Source organism: Panthera pardus, unplaced genomic scaffold (genome assembly GCF_024362965.1).
Source record: "Panthera pardus isolate Hobbes unplaced genomic scaffold, ASM2436296v1 HiC_scaffold_6, whole genome shotgun sequence".
Lineage (NCBI taxonomy): Eukaryota > Metazoa > Chordata > Mammalia > Carnivora > Felidae > Panthera > Panthera pardus.
In genome coordinates, this window is record NW_026526991.1 from 104,816,033 (window position 1) to 104,828,787 (window position 12,755).

Consider the following 12,755-nt stretch of genomic DNA (forward strand, 5'->3'; position numbering starts at 1 on the left):
TCCTCTTTTCCTCTTTTATTTTTTTCATTGGATTTATCACCATTTGACATACAGTGTATTTTACTTATATTCTCTATCTTCCCATTGACTGTAAACTCAGTGAGGGCTGAGAGTTTTGTCATTTTTTTTCACTGCCATATTCCCAAGATAATACTTAGCACATAGAAGCTTTCATGAAATATTCATTGAGTTAATGGTAATAGATGAGAGTTATTATGAGAACCAACCTTAAAAAAAGAGTTTTCTGTCAAAACACTTGAATTCAGTTAACTTTGAGTAACTGCTATGAGATAGGCCTTGCCTCAGATCTGTGGAGATTTATAATACAAGGTCCTTGCCCACAAGGAGATCAGTGTGGTAGTGAGAACAAACATAGAAATAAATGAAATTAAATGTAAGATGGGACTAGATATGTTTTTCTCTTGAAGTGCTTGAAGAGCACTGTTGAATTGGTGCTCGCTTTGGCAGCACATAAACTAAACTTAGAACAATACAGAGAAGATTAGCATGGCCCCTGCACAAGGATGCCAGGCAAATTTGAGAAGTGTTCCAGATTTTAAAAAGACAAAAACAAAAACTGTTGAATTGATAACTAAAGCATTTTTTGGTAGAATTTAGGAGTGTTTATATAAAACTCCAAATTGTTAGTGATTTTATATTCTATAATGAAATATTTTCTTTTTTTTTGGTATGGCTTATTATCATTAGATTGCTAGGGATACAGTGCCATGAAAATAAAAATCCTTATTTAAAGCAGCTCTTAAATAACCCAAAACATTGTAATTAGACATAGAATATGTAAAAAATATTATTTTTAGTTTCTTATATACTTTTGGGGATGATATAATATGAAATTGCTATTTTTAAGCCAAGTGTAGGTATTCAGGTAGTGTTAAGAAATTTCACGTCTTAGTTTTTATGTTGTGTCAATGGAGGGTGTTCCTGGGAAGGTTGAAGGAGAGGGAGTGTCTGTGTGTGCATGCACATGCAATATCTGTATATTCTCTCTATATGTAAACATTTATGCATAATAAAGATGTTTAATATGTAATACTTGAACAATATTTTGCTTGAAATTAATGTATTTTTAAGCTTTTTTTTCTAGCTTAAACTGCTTTTCTCTAATGAAAGCACAAATAGCTGAGTCAGATTTGATTTTTAGTATTTCCTTAAACCTGACAATAGTAGCATTCTATTTTTTTCCTAAATGCGCTTGGGAGATTTTTATGGTAGGGTGACCTACTACACTAGCATTTTGTATCTGTCATTTTGACAAAGCAAAAAGCCACTAGGAGTGTAGTTTCTGAAAAAAGTATGATGGTGTCTTAATAGAATTTAAGTTTTGAAGGAGAACAAGAACTAGTCCTTTCCTAATAAACTTTCTTAGGTACTTAAAGATAAGGAAGATGTTCATTTTTCAGTGCTTACATTGTTTTGTAATGTTAAACTGTATTTTCCCTCAGAGCCGTGTTTTGGGTAAATTTGTCAATAGAGGGGATGTAGTTTCCTTTTTATGCGTGTGTTTAACAAATATTTAATGAGTATCTACACACAAGGAGGAACTATGCTATGAGTTGTGAGTTATGAAAATATATCAGACATGGACCATGACCTCTAGGAAGGCATTTTCTCCCCTTCCTTCCTTCCTTCCTTCCTTCCTTCCTTCCTTCCTTCCATCCTTCCTTCCATCCTTCCATCCTTCCATCCTTCCATCCTTCCATCCTTCTTTAGGTGTTTTTATTTTTAAGTAATCTCTGTACCCAATGTGGGTCTCGAACTTACAGCCCCAAGATCAAGAGTCGTGTGCTCTACTGACTGAGCCAGCCAGGTGCCCCTAGGAAGGCATTTTCATAGGTATAATGAGATATACATGTGGATTACACTAATATGAGGAACAAACTAACATGTCCTAAGATGTATTTAGTTAAAATGAGTATGGGAGCTGAGGAGAGCCAATAGTAGTTATGACCTAAGAGGTTTACCTAAGTTTGAGTTTGGATTTTAAGAGACAGAGGCTCAGGGAATAGTAACAAAGTAAATAGGGGCAGATTTAGTAGATCTAGTGTGAGCCTGAGAATTCTGTATTTTTAACAAGCTCCCAAGTGATGCTGATGATGTATGTTCATGGATCATACTTTGAATAGCAAGGTGGTAGATCACATCTTAGAAAACTTCTTGTGATAGAGATCAGTAGAGATAAATCTGTCTTCTTTTCCATTTTTGCATTTCTCTCTTCTTACACATTAATTTATTCATATCTGTGTGAGAATGGAGAGAGTTAAATTCATTCATTATTTATTATAATAGTTGGGAACTCCTCAATTGAGAATCACATTTTAAAGGATTAATTCATTTCTGAATCTCCTTTCTCCTTTTCTTGCTTGAAGGATATTAAAGGATATAACTTCACTTTGAATTTAACCCCAGTTAATTAATTCAGGCTTAATAGCAGTCTAAGAGAGTTAAAAAAAAAAAAATCTATACTAAGCCATTTAAATCCTTTTCTTTCTGTTTAAGGTATGGGTTTACTAACATATTTGGGTTTTCTTGTCTACCCAGATTTAAATCGAATTACATATTGATCTATTTATAAGAGAAAGTAATTTCATGTTTCACAGATTCTATTACATCTCAGAATATTTATTCCCAAACAATTCCTCAAGTTACATCTTTCCTTTTACTTATCACGTATGTTGTGATAATACTGCTGTTTGTGTTCTTTGCCCAAGAAACAGTGTTGAAAAGGATATTAGACAAGAAAGTTGGGTGTATTCATCCACTCTAGTTAATTTGTGAATTCAGAACTTTCCATATATTTGTGTTGCATGTGCACGTAAACATTATACAAGAAGGTGGGGTAGGAGAGACAATGGGAGAGATATTGATTTAATACTCTTAAAATTTTCTATACTTTTCTTGGTTGCCTGACTTATTAGATAAAATCATTTTATTTTCCTATTTAATTATCCTTTAGTCTATAGAGTGAAAATGTAGAGCTAAAGCCAGAAAACTAAGTTAAAGAAAAGAAATTGAAAACATGAAAAGAAAATGGAGTTGGAAGTGGAAAATTAAAGACCAAAAAAAATAAGGGAAACTTAAATGTGCCATACTGGACTACTTTCTGTTAGTCTGATATAGATGAAGATCCTATTTTGAGGTAAAACCACATCTCATTTTTAAAAACATAATTTTAAAATGTTTTTTAAAAGTATTTTGTCTATTTTAGAAAATTTAGAAACTACAGAATACCATTAAAAGAAACATTAAAAACATCCTAAGTTTTTTCTTTTTAATTTTTTCAGTTATGTATGTGTGTATGCACACATATGTTTAGGATCATGCTTTGTATTCATCTTGGTATTCTATATTTATTACTTAGTATTTTGTCGTGTCTTTTTGGAGTTGATGGAGATAATCATTAAAAAAATCCTATGACCAATATTTTGAAGATTAAAATTATCTTTTTGTTTTTTTTTAAGTTTATTTATTTTTGAAAGAGAGAGAGAGAGAGCATGAGCTGGGGAGGGGCAGAGAGAGAGAGGGAGACAGAATTCGAAGCAGGCTCCAGGCTCTGAGCTGTCAGCACAGAGCCTGATGTGGGGCTTGAACCCATGAACAGTGAGATCATGAACTGAACTGAAGAACTGAAGTTGGAACTTAACCTGCTGAGCCACCCAGGTGCCACAAACATTAAAAAAAAATTGTTTTTATTATTTTTGAGAGAGACAGAGTGAGGGTGGGGGAGGGGCAGAGTTAGAGGGAGACACAGAATCCAAAGCAGTCTCCAGGCTCTGAGCTGTCAGCACAGAGCCTGCCAGCGGGGGGTGGGGGGGGGGTGGGGGGGGTGGGGTGGGGGGGGGGGGTTTGGTTCAAACTCATGAACTGAGAGATCATGATCTGAGCCAAAGTCAGTCGCTTAACTGACTGAGCCACCCAGGCACCCCCAAACAGTTTTGGTTTTTAAATGCATACTACAAGTTGGATTGGAATGATTATTGGGATAGGATAGGGGCAGTGGGATTTTTTATTCTCTTTTCTGAAACACCACTAAAAACACCCTGACCTAGTTCTATGGCTTGTGGGTAAAGTCAGGATAAAAATAAACCACTCATTCTCAGATAATGATAACGATAAAAAGTACTGAAGAATGAAAAGGGTTTTGATTGGATCAACAGTTGAGTCTTTAAGGTTGGCCCGCTAACCAAAAAATACACAGGTGATTTTAATTAGGTTTCTTCCTCCATGTGTCATAATGCTCCAAATAACCAGGTTACTGCTATGGCTTTAGTGGTTGCTAGCACCATCTGGAATAATCCACAGATGCAGGGTGAAAAGAATTTATATACCATCTAAAATTTTTTTCACTCTAAAAACAGCAAATATTTGTATCAGTAAACTAATGTTATGAGAAGTTTAATTTTGAGAAAGAGCAATTTGATTCATGAAAAGAAAATCTTGCTTCATTTTTTGGTCTTTTCTAATGCAAAGGTCCCAATCTGTTTTTTTCCATTAGGATATAATTGATATCAGATTAATAAAAATCAAAACATTAGCATAGAAAATTATGTAGTGAGGAGAATCAAATATAAACATGATTTGCATTTTTGTTTCTTTTACTGGTATCTGTTTTTATTCTCTGTGGCTAAATATTTCTGTGGATATTCAAGATGGCAGAAAGTACAGATCTGAAATGTGACCTTAGGATAGCCTATTAGTGTGCACTTCCATCAGACCTTTTATTTTACCATCTATGTCACTAATTTACTGTTTGATTTTGAATAAATTTTCTATTTTTACTATCTTTTAAGTGTTTTTATTTATTTTGAGGGAGAGAGTGTGTGCACCCATATGAGTGGGGAAGGGGCAGAGAGACAGAGGGAGAGTGCGAATCTCAAGCAGGCTCTGCGTTGTTAGTGCAGAGCCCGATGTGGGGCTTGATTTCACGAACTGTGAAATCATCTCCTGAGCTGAGGTCAAGAGTTGGACGCCTGACTGAGCCACCCAGGCGCCCCTCATTTCTAAAATAGAAATAACATAGTGCCCACTTCACAGGTGTATGGTGAAGTGAGGTGAGATAGCACACAGGAAAACGCACAAGGGGCACCCAGCAGCTGTTTGTTGTATTAATCAGCTCTGGGGAGCCATCCTTTCTGGATAGAGTATTCTTGGCTGCAGGCTTTTTTCCTTTAGCACTTTGAATATATCATGCCACTCCCTTCTAGCCTGCAAAGTTTCTGCTGAAAAATCAGCTGATAGCCTAATGGGTCCCCTTGTATATGACTGTTTTCTTCTCTCTGGCTGCTTTTAAAATTCTCTGTCACTCCTCACCATTTTAATTACTGTATATCTTTGTGTGGACCTCCTTGGGTTGATTTTGTTGTGGACTTCTGTGGGCTTCCTAGATCTGGATTTCCATTTCCTTCCTCATATAGGGAAGCTTTCAGCTATTATTTCTCCAAATAAATTTTCTACCCTCTTTTCTCTCTCACTTCTTTCTGAGATTCCTATATTTCCAATGTTATTACACTTGATGGTGTCAATGAGTTCCCTAAGTCTCTTTGCATTTGTTATTATTATTTTTTTCCTCTCTCCTGTTCAGCTTGATTGTTTTCCATTACTCTGTCCTCCAGGTCACTGATCCGGTGTTCTGCTTCCTCCAGTCTATTTATTTCATATAGTGTATTTTTAATTTCATTTACAGAGTTCATCTCTGATTGGTTTTTTATGTTTTCTATCTCTCTGTTAAGGGTCTCACTGAGGTCTTACTCTTTTTTCTCAAGTCCAGTGCGTATCTTTTTGACCATTATTTTAAATTCTCTATCAGTAAAGAACGGGTTCAAGCTTAAATGACCATCAACTTAATATAGGCTGATATATGCATAAGATGTTATGTAGAAACCTAATGTTAATCGCAAGTCAAAAACCAGTAATAGATATGCAAATAAAAAAGAGAAAATATTTCGTAACATTGATGTCAGTAGCCTTTCCCTATTTCCAACATAAATCTCTGAATTGGTTTCTTTTCTTCTGCTATTTCAGACTATCCTATGTCTTTCTTTTGTTTTATAATTTTGTGGTTCATAAAGTACTTGCTTGAACACATGTTTCTGAAACACCATTGTTACCAATTTGTTTCCATTGGTAGGAAAGAATTTTGAATTGTTAGAAAAATTTTGCTGCAGAAATTCTTTGTTGGTTTTCAGCCAGTTTTTGGCATCAGTGCTATATATTTCTAAATAAAAATATTCTTTTTTATGCAGATATATGAAAAGCTTGATTTTTCTCCTCCCTTATCAATAGGCAAGTGAAAGACCAGAATAAGAAGGTAGCAAATCTGAAGCACAAGGAACAGGTGGAAAAGAAGAAGAGTGCGCAGATGCTTGAGGAGGCTCGACGGAGGGAGGATAACCTCAATGATAGCTCCCAACAACTACAGGTTAGAACCCGAGGAGAATCTGAAAGGATCGGGTGAAGAGATTGATCCATGATTGCATGTTGTTTTTCTCTTCATCTTTATCCTCCTCTTTTTTCTCTTTCTAACCCTGCTTGCTGCCTTCCTCTGAGACCAACTGTTTAGCAATAAAGGAATGGCTTTAAATAGAAAAGGCAAGTTTTATTCCACAGCTTTGTGAGGACACCTCAGCATAGGAGAAAGTTCATCTTCAAGTTGATCGCGTTTAATTGGTAAGTTCAATGTCAGTTCAATGAGTGGGTTCTCTTAAGCTTCAGGGTGGTCAGTATTACTATTTGCCATTTTCCTTCATTACAGTACATTGCTAATCTTGGCTAACGTTTGTTTAACTTCATTCTGTTTTTTTATTCTTCTTTTACCTATATTCTCTCTGCTTTTTCCTTTCTCTCTTTCTTTCCCTCCTTTTTAAATATTCACTTTAGAGAGCATATTTCACAGTCATACAGGATGTATAAACTATACTTTTTCACTTCATTGGAGTGATAATTTTTCAAAAATTAGGTGTAACTAAACTCCATAACAGTACTAGTGACGATATGGTAAGTTCCTGTTATGTGCCCATTACTTGAACTCAGGCCTTTGGTCATTCATTATTTCTAACCTTGACATTGATCTTGTGGGGCAGGTGGTTTTGTGCACGTTTTACAGGTAAGAAAGTGACTCCAAGAAATTGAATTATTTACCTGAATACACACAGCTCTCTGTAAGTGGCTCAGCCATGACTTTTACGTGAGACTTTCTGGATCTGTAACCTGTCAGAATGAAGTTTAAATTTTAGAGAAGCATATCTGCTAATTCTGCTAAGCTACCGCCACTTTGTTTTTCTCTCGTTGAAACTTTTAATTTGGTTTGAGAGAGAATTTATGCCACAATTGCATTATCATGCAATCTTTACTGAAGAGATTTGTGGGACATTTTTAGACTTCACAACAGATCCACTTCAGACACAAAAATCTGACTTTTTAATTTCTTTTTTCATTCCTGTTTTATATTCATTTTATTATACAGTGCATGGTCCTTATAGAAACAATACACATCTTTTCAAATGCAGCACCTTTTGATAGAAGCAGTGTACCGGTTTTCCCTCACTGTTGCCAACAGTAGTTGATATTATCAATTTTCTTCCTCCTTTTTAAAAAGTTTTTTTTTTGTTTAATGTTTATTTATTTTTAAGAGAGAGAGAGAGACAGAGTGCGAGCAGGGGAGGGGCAGAGAGAGAGGGAGACACAGAATCTGAAACAGGCTCCAGGCTCTGAGCTGTCAGCACAGAGTCTGACACGAGGCTCAAACTCAGGAATGGCAAGATCATGACCTGAGCCAAAGTTGGACGCTTAACTGACTGAGCCATGTAGGTGCCCCCCCCCCCCTTTTTTTAAAGTGCCAGTCTGATGGATGGAGAATATTTAATTTAAAAACAATTTTTTTTGAATGTTTATTTATTTTTAAGACAGAGGGAAACAGCACACGAGTCGGGGAGGGGCAGAGAGAGAGGGAAACACAGAATCCGAAGCAGGCTTCAGGCTCCCAGCTGTCAGCACAGAGCCTGATGTGGGGCTCGAACCCATGAACCGTGAGATCATGACCTGAGCCGAAGTCAGACGCTTAACCGACTGAGCCACCCAGGCGCCCCGGAAAATATTTAATTTTTGTTTTAATTTACATTTATTTGATTACCAGTGAGGCTAAGTATTTATTCATGTCTTAAATTTTCATTTGTTAATATAAATCAAATGCTGTCTCTCTTCCGTGTTGGCCTTTTCCCCAAGGATTTTTTTGGTTTGTTTATCCCTGTTTTGAGAACATATAAATATTTGCCTATAAATATTTTTAAGTTGCTCTGGACTTCCATTTTTTACCTTTACTTCTTAATTTAAATTATTTTAGGATATTTTGTGTGGTGAGGGTCTTATTTTTCTTCATGGCTAACAATTTAACTAGATCATTGATAGGAAATTATTTCATTGCTCATTTCATTGAACAATTAGGCTATTTCTAGGATTTCATTCAGCCTCCTTTGTTGAACTAGTATCACAATGTTTTTAATTACTGAAAATATTTAATTTATAAGACAGGCCCTTATTTATGTTACCTCCTTAATTTTTTCATTTGTCTTCTGTCTTCCACCCCTTTAATGTTTTCTGTTACCAGTCTGTCTGCGTAAACCGAAAGATGCCCTTTTAATCTTTTGTCAATTTTTATGTTATTATCAAAAGAGCCTTCACATGTAATCTCCTATTTACTCTTTGTATGATTTGAGAAATAAGGACATCAGATTATTTATTTTATATATTACATAGAAAACTAGTTTAGAGTGGATGAATGACTTTTCCAAGGTGTCTCAGTAAGTGATGGATATAAAAATAATGACAAATGATAGCTCATGGCCATATGCAAGATACACATGGATGTAGTTCATTTAAATATAGTGAAAAGAGTATAGGGTTACAACTAGGATATTTTCCATGTGATCTCAGCTCTTGTACTAACTAGCTCTGCCATTCACTTCTTAACCATGTTGTTGCAAATGACAACCAGTGGTAGTCAACATCCCTAGCACCCAGATTGTGATCTCTAAATATGAATCTCCACTAAAAAAAGCTAGTGATCTTGGAGAAATGGCTAATCAGAATTCATGAAAGTATAATAGTATAAAAGCAATTGATTTTGGACTTGTATTAAAAATAGTTCTAATACCTGAATTTTTTTGTGTGTTTTAAATTTCTGCGTATATATTTGGGTTCATCTGTTGATGTTTTTGTGAAATAGGAAATGTAAAGGGAAGGAATTATTTTAGTATTTCCACTATAGGCATAATAATTCTAAGATTAAAGTATATTCTTTATCATGTTAAAATATGGTATATTTAATTTTTTCAGATTTGATGAATAATGAATAATCTTTATCAGGTGCCACCTTGCCTTCCAAAGTTTAATTCTGATGATGTTAGTAAATACATAGTATGTTTTCTTTTGTTTGTGAAGATTAAAACCTGGTTTAAAACAAGGTTAATTTTCACTTTTTGTTATTCAGTGACTGCCAGTTATGGTAGTTCATTGGTGTCTTCACTCTTCCTAGTAGAAGTTACAGTTTGCCACAAAGCAGTGATATTACTTTTTAAATTTGTCTTTCATTATTCTGCAAGATTAAATACGTTAGAAGAAGTACATAAAATACACATATACACACAATGTAAATAATACATGTAAAGTGATCATCTCAAGAAATTAGAAGATTACTGGCATCCCAGAAATCATATGTATATTCCTTCCTGATCATTTTTTCCTCCCTTCCTCTAGAGGAAATTATTATTTTGGCTTTTATTGTTCTTTGCTTTTCTTTGCAACCTGTGTATATATTAAATAAGTATTGGTTAGTTGTGCATATTTTTATTTTATGTAAATGAGTCATCATATTCATTCTTCTGTGACTTTTGTTCAGTATCACATGTGAGGTTTATTCATGATAGTTGAGTGTAGCATTTGCACATTTGATGTCCTTGCTGTACTGTTTTTTTTTTTTATTCAAAATCCTATGTTTTATCTTGAAAGTGTTTTGAAAAGATAACTTCATTTCTTTCAATTTTCCATTTTTTTAATATTCAGATGGAACTAAAAGTATTCCTTTTTGGCAGAACGTGAGTTTGGAAATAAGTTGTTACTTTACTCATTGTTTTTGGTTCAACACATTAAAAATGTTCTAAAAAGATTAAACAAATTCCTTACATATGAAATGAAAATGATACCTGAAAGTGGAGAGAACCTAGGAATCCTGCAGACTGTAAACCTTGGCATTGTTTATCATGGCCTTAGATACGAGTGCCCTTTCTTAATGTAGGACATTGACATTCCATTGTATTCTGTTTGTACTTTTGTGTTATGTATATTAACTTGTCTGAGATTTTTTGGTTGTAGAAGCCCCCTTTTACTCTTAAAAATTATTAAAGTTCAAAACATGATTTTTTAATATAGGTTATAATTACCATATATACATATGCAGTTAACTTACTGACTCAGCTATCCATCATCTTGTTGTATCTGAAGATATAGCTCAGGCAATATAAAAATACTTATATAAATGGTTCTTTACAGTATTGTGGGTAATTGTGAAATATTAGAAACAACCTAATTGCCTGTAGGTAGGAGAGGACTTGAGTCTTCTATGGTACATCCACAAACTGGAGACTTGGCAGCTTTAAGAAAAAGTGAGGAAGATCTCTAATGACCTGATATGGACATCCTGTTAAGTTGGGGGGAGGGGGGAAGCACAAAGACTATCTATAGTATGCTACTCTTGGTATAAGAAAATACACTTACATCTCATCTTTTTTTTCCTTTTTCAAAAGAAAACAGGAAGGATAAACTAGAAACTAAAGAGACCAGTTATCTATGGGAGTGATGAGAAGAGTGGAAAGAAAGGGGAAATGGGATTGGGGTGGTAGGTCTGAGGAGAACCTTCTGTTATGTAATAAAGACTTTGACTCTCCGAACCATAGTACTATTTCACATATGCTAAAAACTAGGTAAACAAAACCAATCAAGATGTGGGGTGGGGTGGGGAATACACTAAGAGAATACAAACACTAACAGGTAAACCTGTTTTATAAATGTATAATACAAACACCCTCAAAGGGCTGGGGAAGAAAGGAACTAACCTAAATAGTTTTGGAAGACATTGTCTTGACTGAATGCTAGAAAGCTAAAGACAAAGAACTATACATAAATGTTTAATCTGGTAATAAATGTGTTTCTCACAAAGGATAGGCTAGCCATTCTGAGAGCACTTGATATGTGTACTAGAATTCAAGTAAATATAGATAATGAGGGCGAGCTTTTCATTGTTCAAGCAAGAAGTTATAAATAAGTGAAGTGGGAAGGCTTAAGTAAACCCTGTAGCGTTGTACTGGCATCAGAGATATTAGTATGAATTCATGGTATTTAATTTATATGCAAATAAATATAGAAATACTGATATGTATGTATGTATGGGGTTGTTATATATGCTTATATTTCCTCACTTTGTCCACCAAGAGGACTTAGAAGTAGTAAGCACACCTAACACCCAGATTCTGGTTTCTATACACCTTTCTTCAGTAAGATGAACCAAGGCATCTTGAAGAAATGGTTGATTTCAGGGTTGGGGCAGGGAAAATATGCAGTGAGCCTGGATAACTTTGTGGTTCCAGAAAATAGGAAAATGCTCAACAAAAGAATGCAGGCTTGTGAAAGAACATAGGAGCCAACCTGAAGGAGCACCTAATGTCTCATGTTAAAACAATTTGAGTAAAAAGATAAATAATGGTAATATTTGAATTTAATCCATAGAATGAAATAAATATGAGCTCATACTGATATAAATAATCAAATGCATAAGTAAGTAGGGGGGTGAGGGCAGTTCTTTCCCGAAGAAGATTTCTAATTAGTAAGTGTAGAAGGATGCAGATTTTTAAAAATCACCACGAAACAAACACCTCAGTAATAAGTGTTGCAGACCAGATCCAGTGATGGTTGTGAAAATTAGTGGGTGAACATTTGAGGAATAATAGTCTCAAAATATATTCCCTGAGATGTTTATTAGGTATAAAGGGAAGACTAACATTTCTGTGAACAGACCTAGTAGACACCACCTTAACAGAATGATTCAGGTTAGCATTAGCAGTAGTGAGATATTGACATCATGGTCCCCTTGATATGATATACTGAGAAAGTAGATAATCTCATATCTGTGCTCTTTCTCCAAAATGTATAATCTTATTCCAGTTACGAGAAAATACCAGACAAATCCAAATTCTGGAACATTTTTATAAAATAACTATGCAGTACACTTTAAAAGTGTCAAGATTGTGAAAGACAAAGACTGAAAACTATTGTAGATGGAGTGGCACTTAGAAGAAATGTTAACTAAATGAACTGTGGGATCCCAGACTGGATCCTAAAACAGATACAGGACATTAGGGGAAAACTGTTGAGATTAGAAGAAGGTCTTTAGTTTTGTGAAGAGTATTGCACCAATGTAAATTTCCTAATTTTGATCACTGTACTATGGTTATGTAAGCTCTTAACATTAGAGGAGGCTGGGTGGAGGGGTATATGGGAACTGTGTACTAATTTTGCAGCCTCTCTGTATTTTTATAATTAGTTCAGAATTAAAAATCTATTTCAAATTGTCATTGACTCTTTTCTCAGCACTTTTTTTTTAATGTTTATATATTTTTGAGAGACATAGAGATAGAGGATTGAGCATGGGAGGGGCAGAGAGAGAGGAAGATACAGAATCTGAAGCAGGT

At 34.8% G+C, this 12,755-nt stretch overlaps 1 protein-coding gene and 1 non-coding gene across 14 annotated transcripts in view; both read left to right on the forward strand.

The window, feature by feature from the left end:
- ERC1 (ELKS/RAB6-interacting/CAST family member 1) overlaps positions 1-12,755 on the forward strand; it is a 516,510-nt gene that overhangs the window by 217,973 nt on the left and 285,782 nt on the right. For all 13 annotated transcript variants that reach the window (XM_019464949.2, XM_019464947.2, XM_019464955.2 and 10 more), the window contains one exon: positions 6,301-6,436. In XM_019464949.2, the coding sequence (XP_019320494.1) occupies positions 6,301-6,436 (136 nt within the window). The remainder of the gene's footprint in view (positions 1-6,300; positions 6,437-12,755) is intronic.
- Positions 453-559, forward strand: LOC128775128 (U6 spliceosomal RNA). Its single transcript, XR_008419780.1, has one exon. It is a non-coding gene; the product is annotated as a U6 spliceosomal RNA (small nuclear RNA).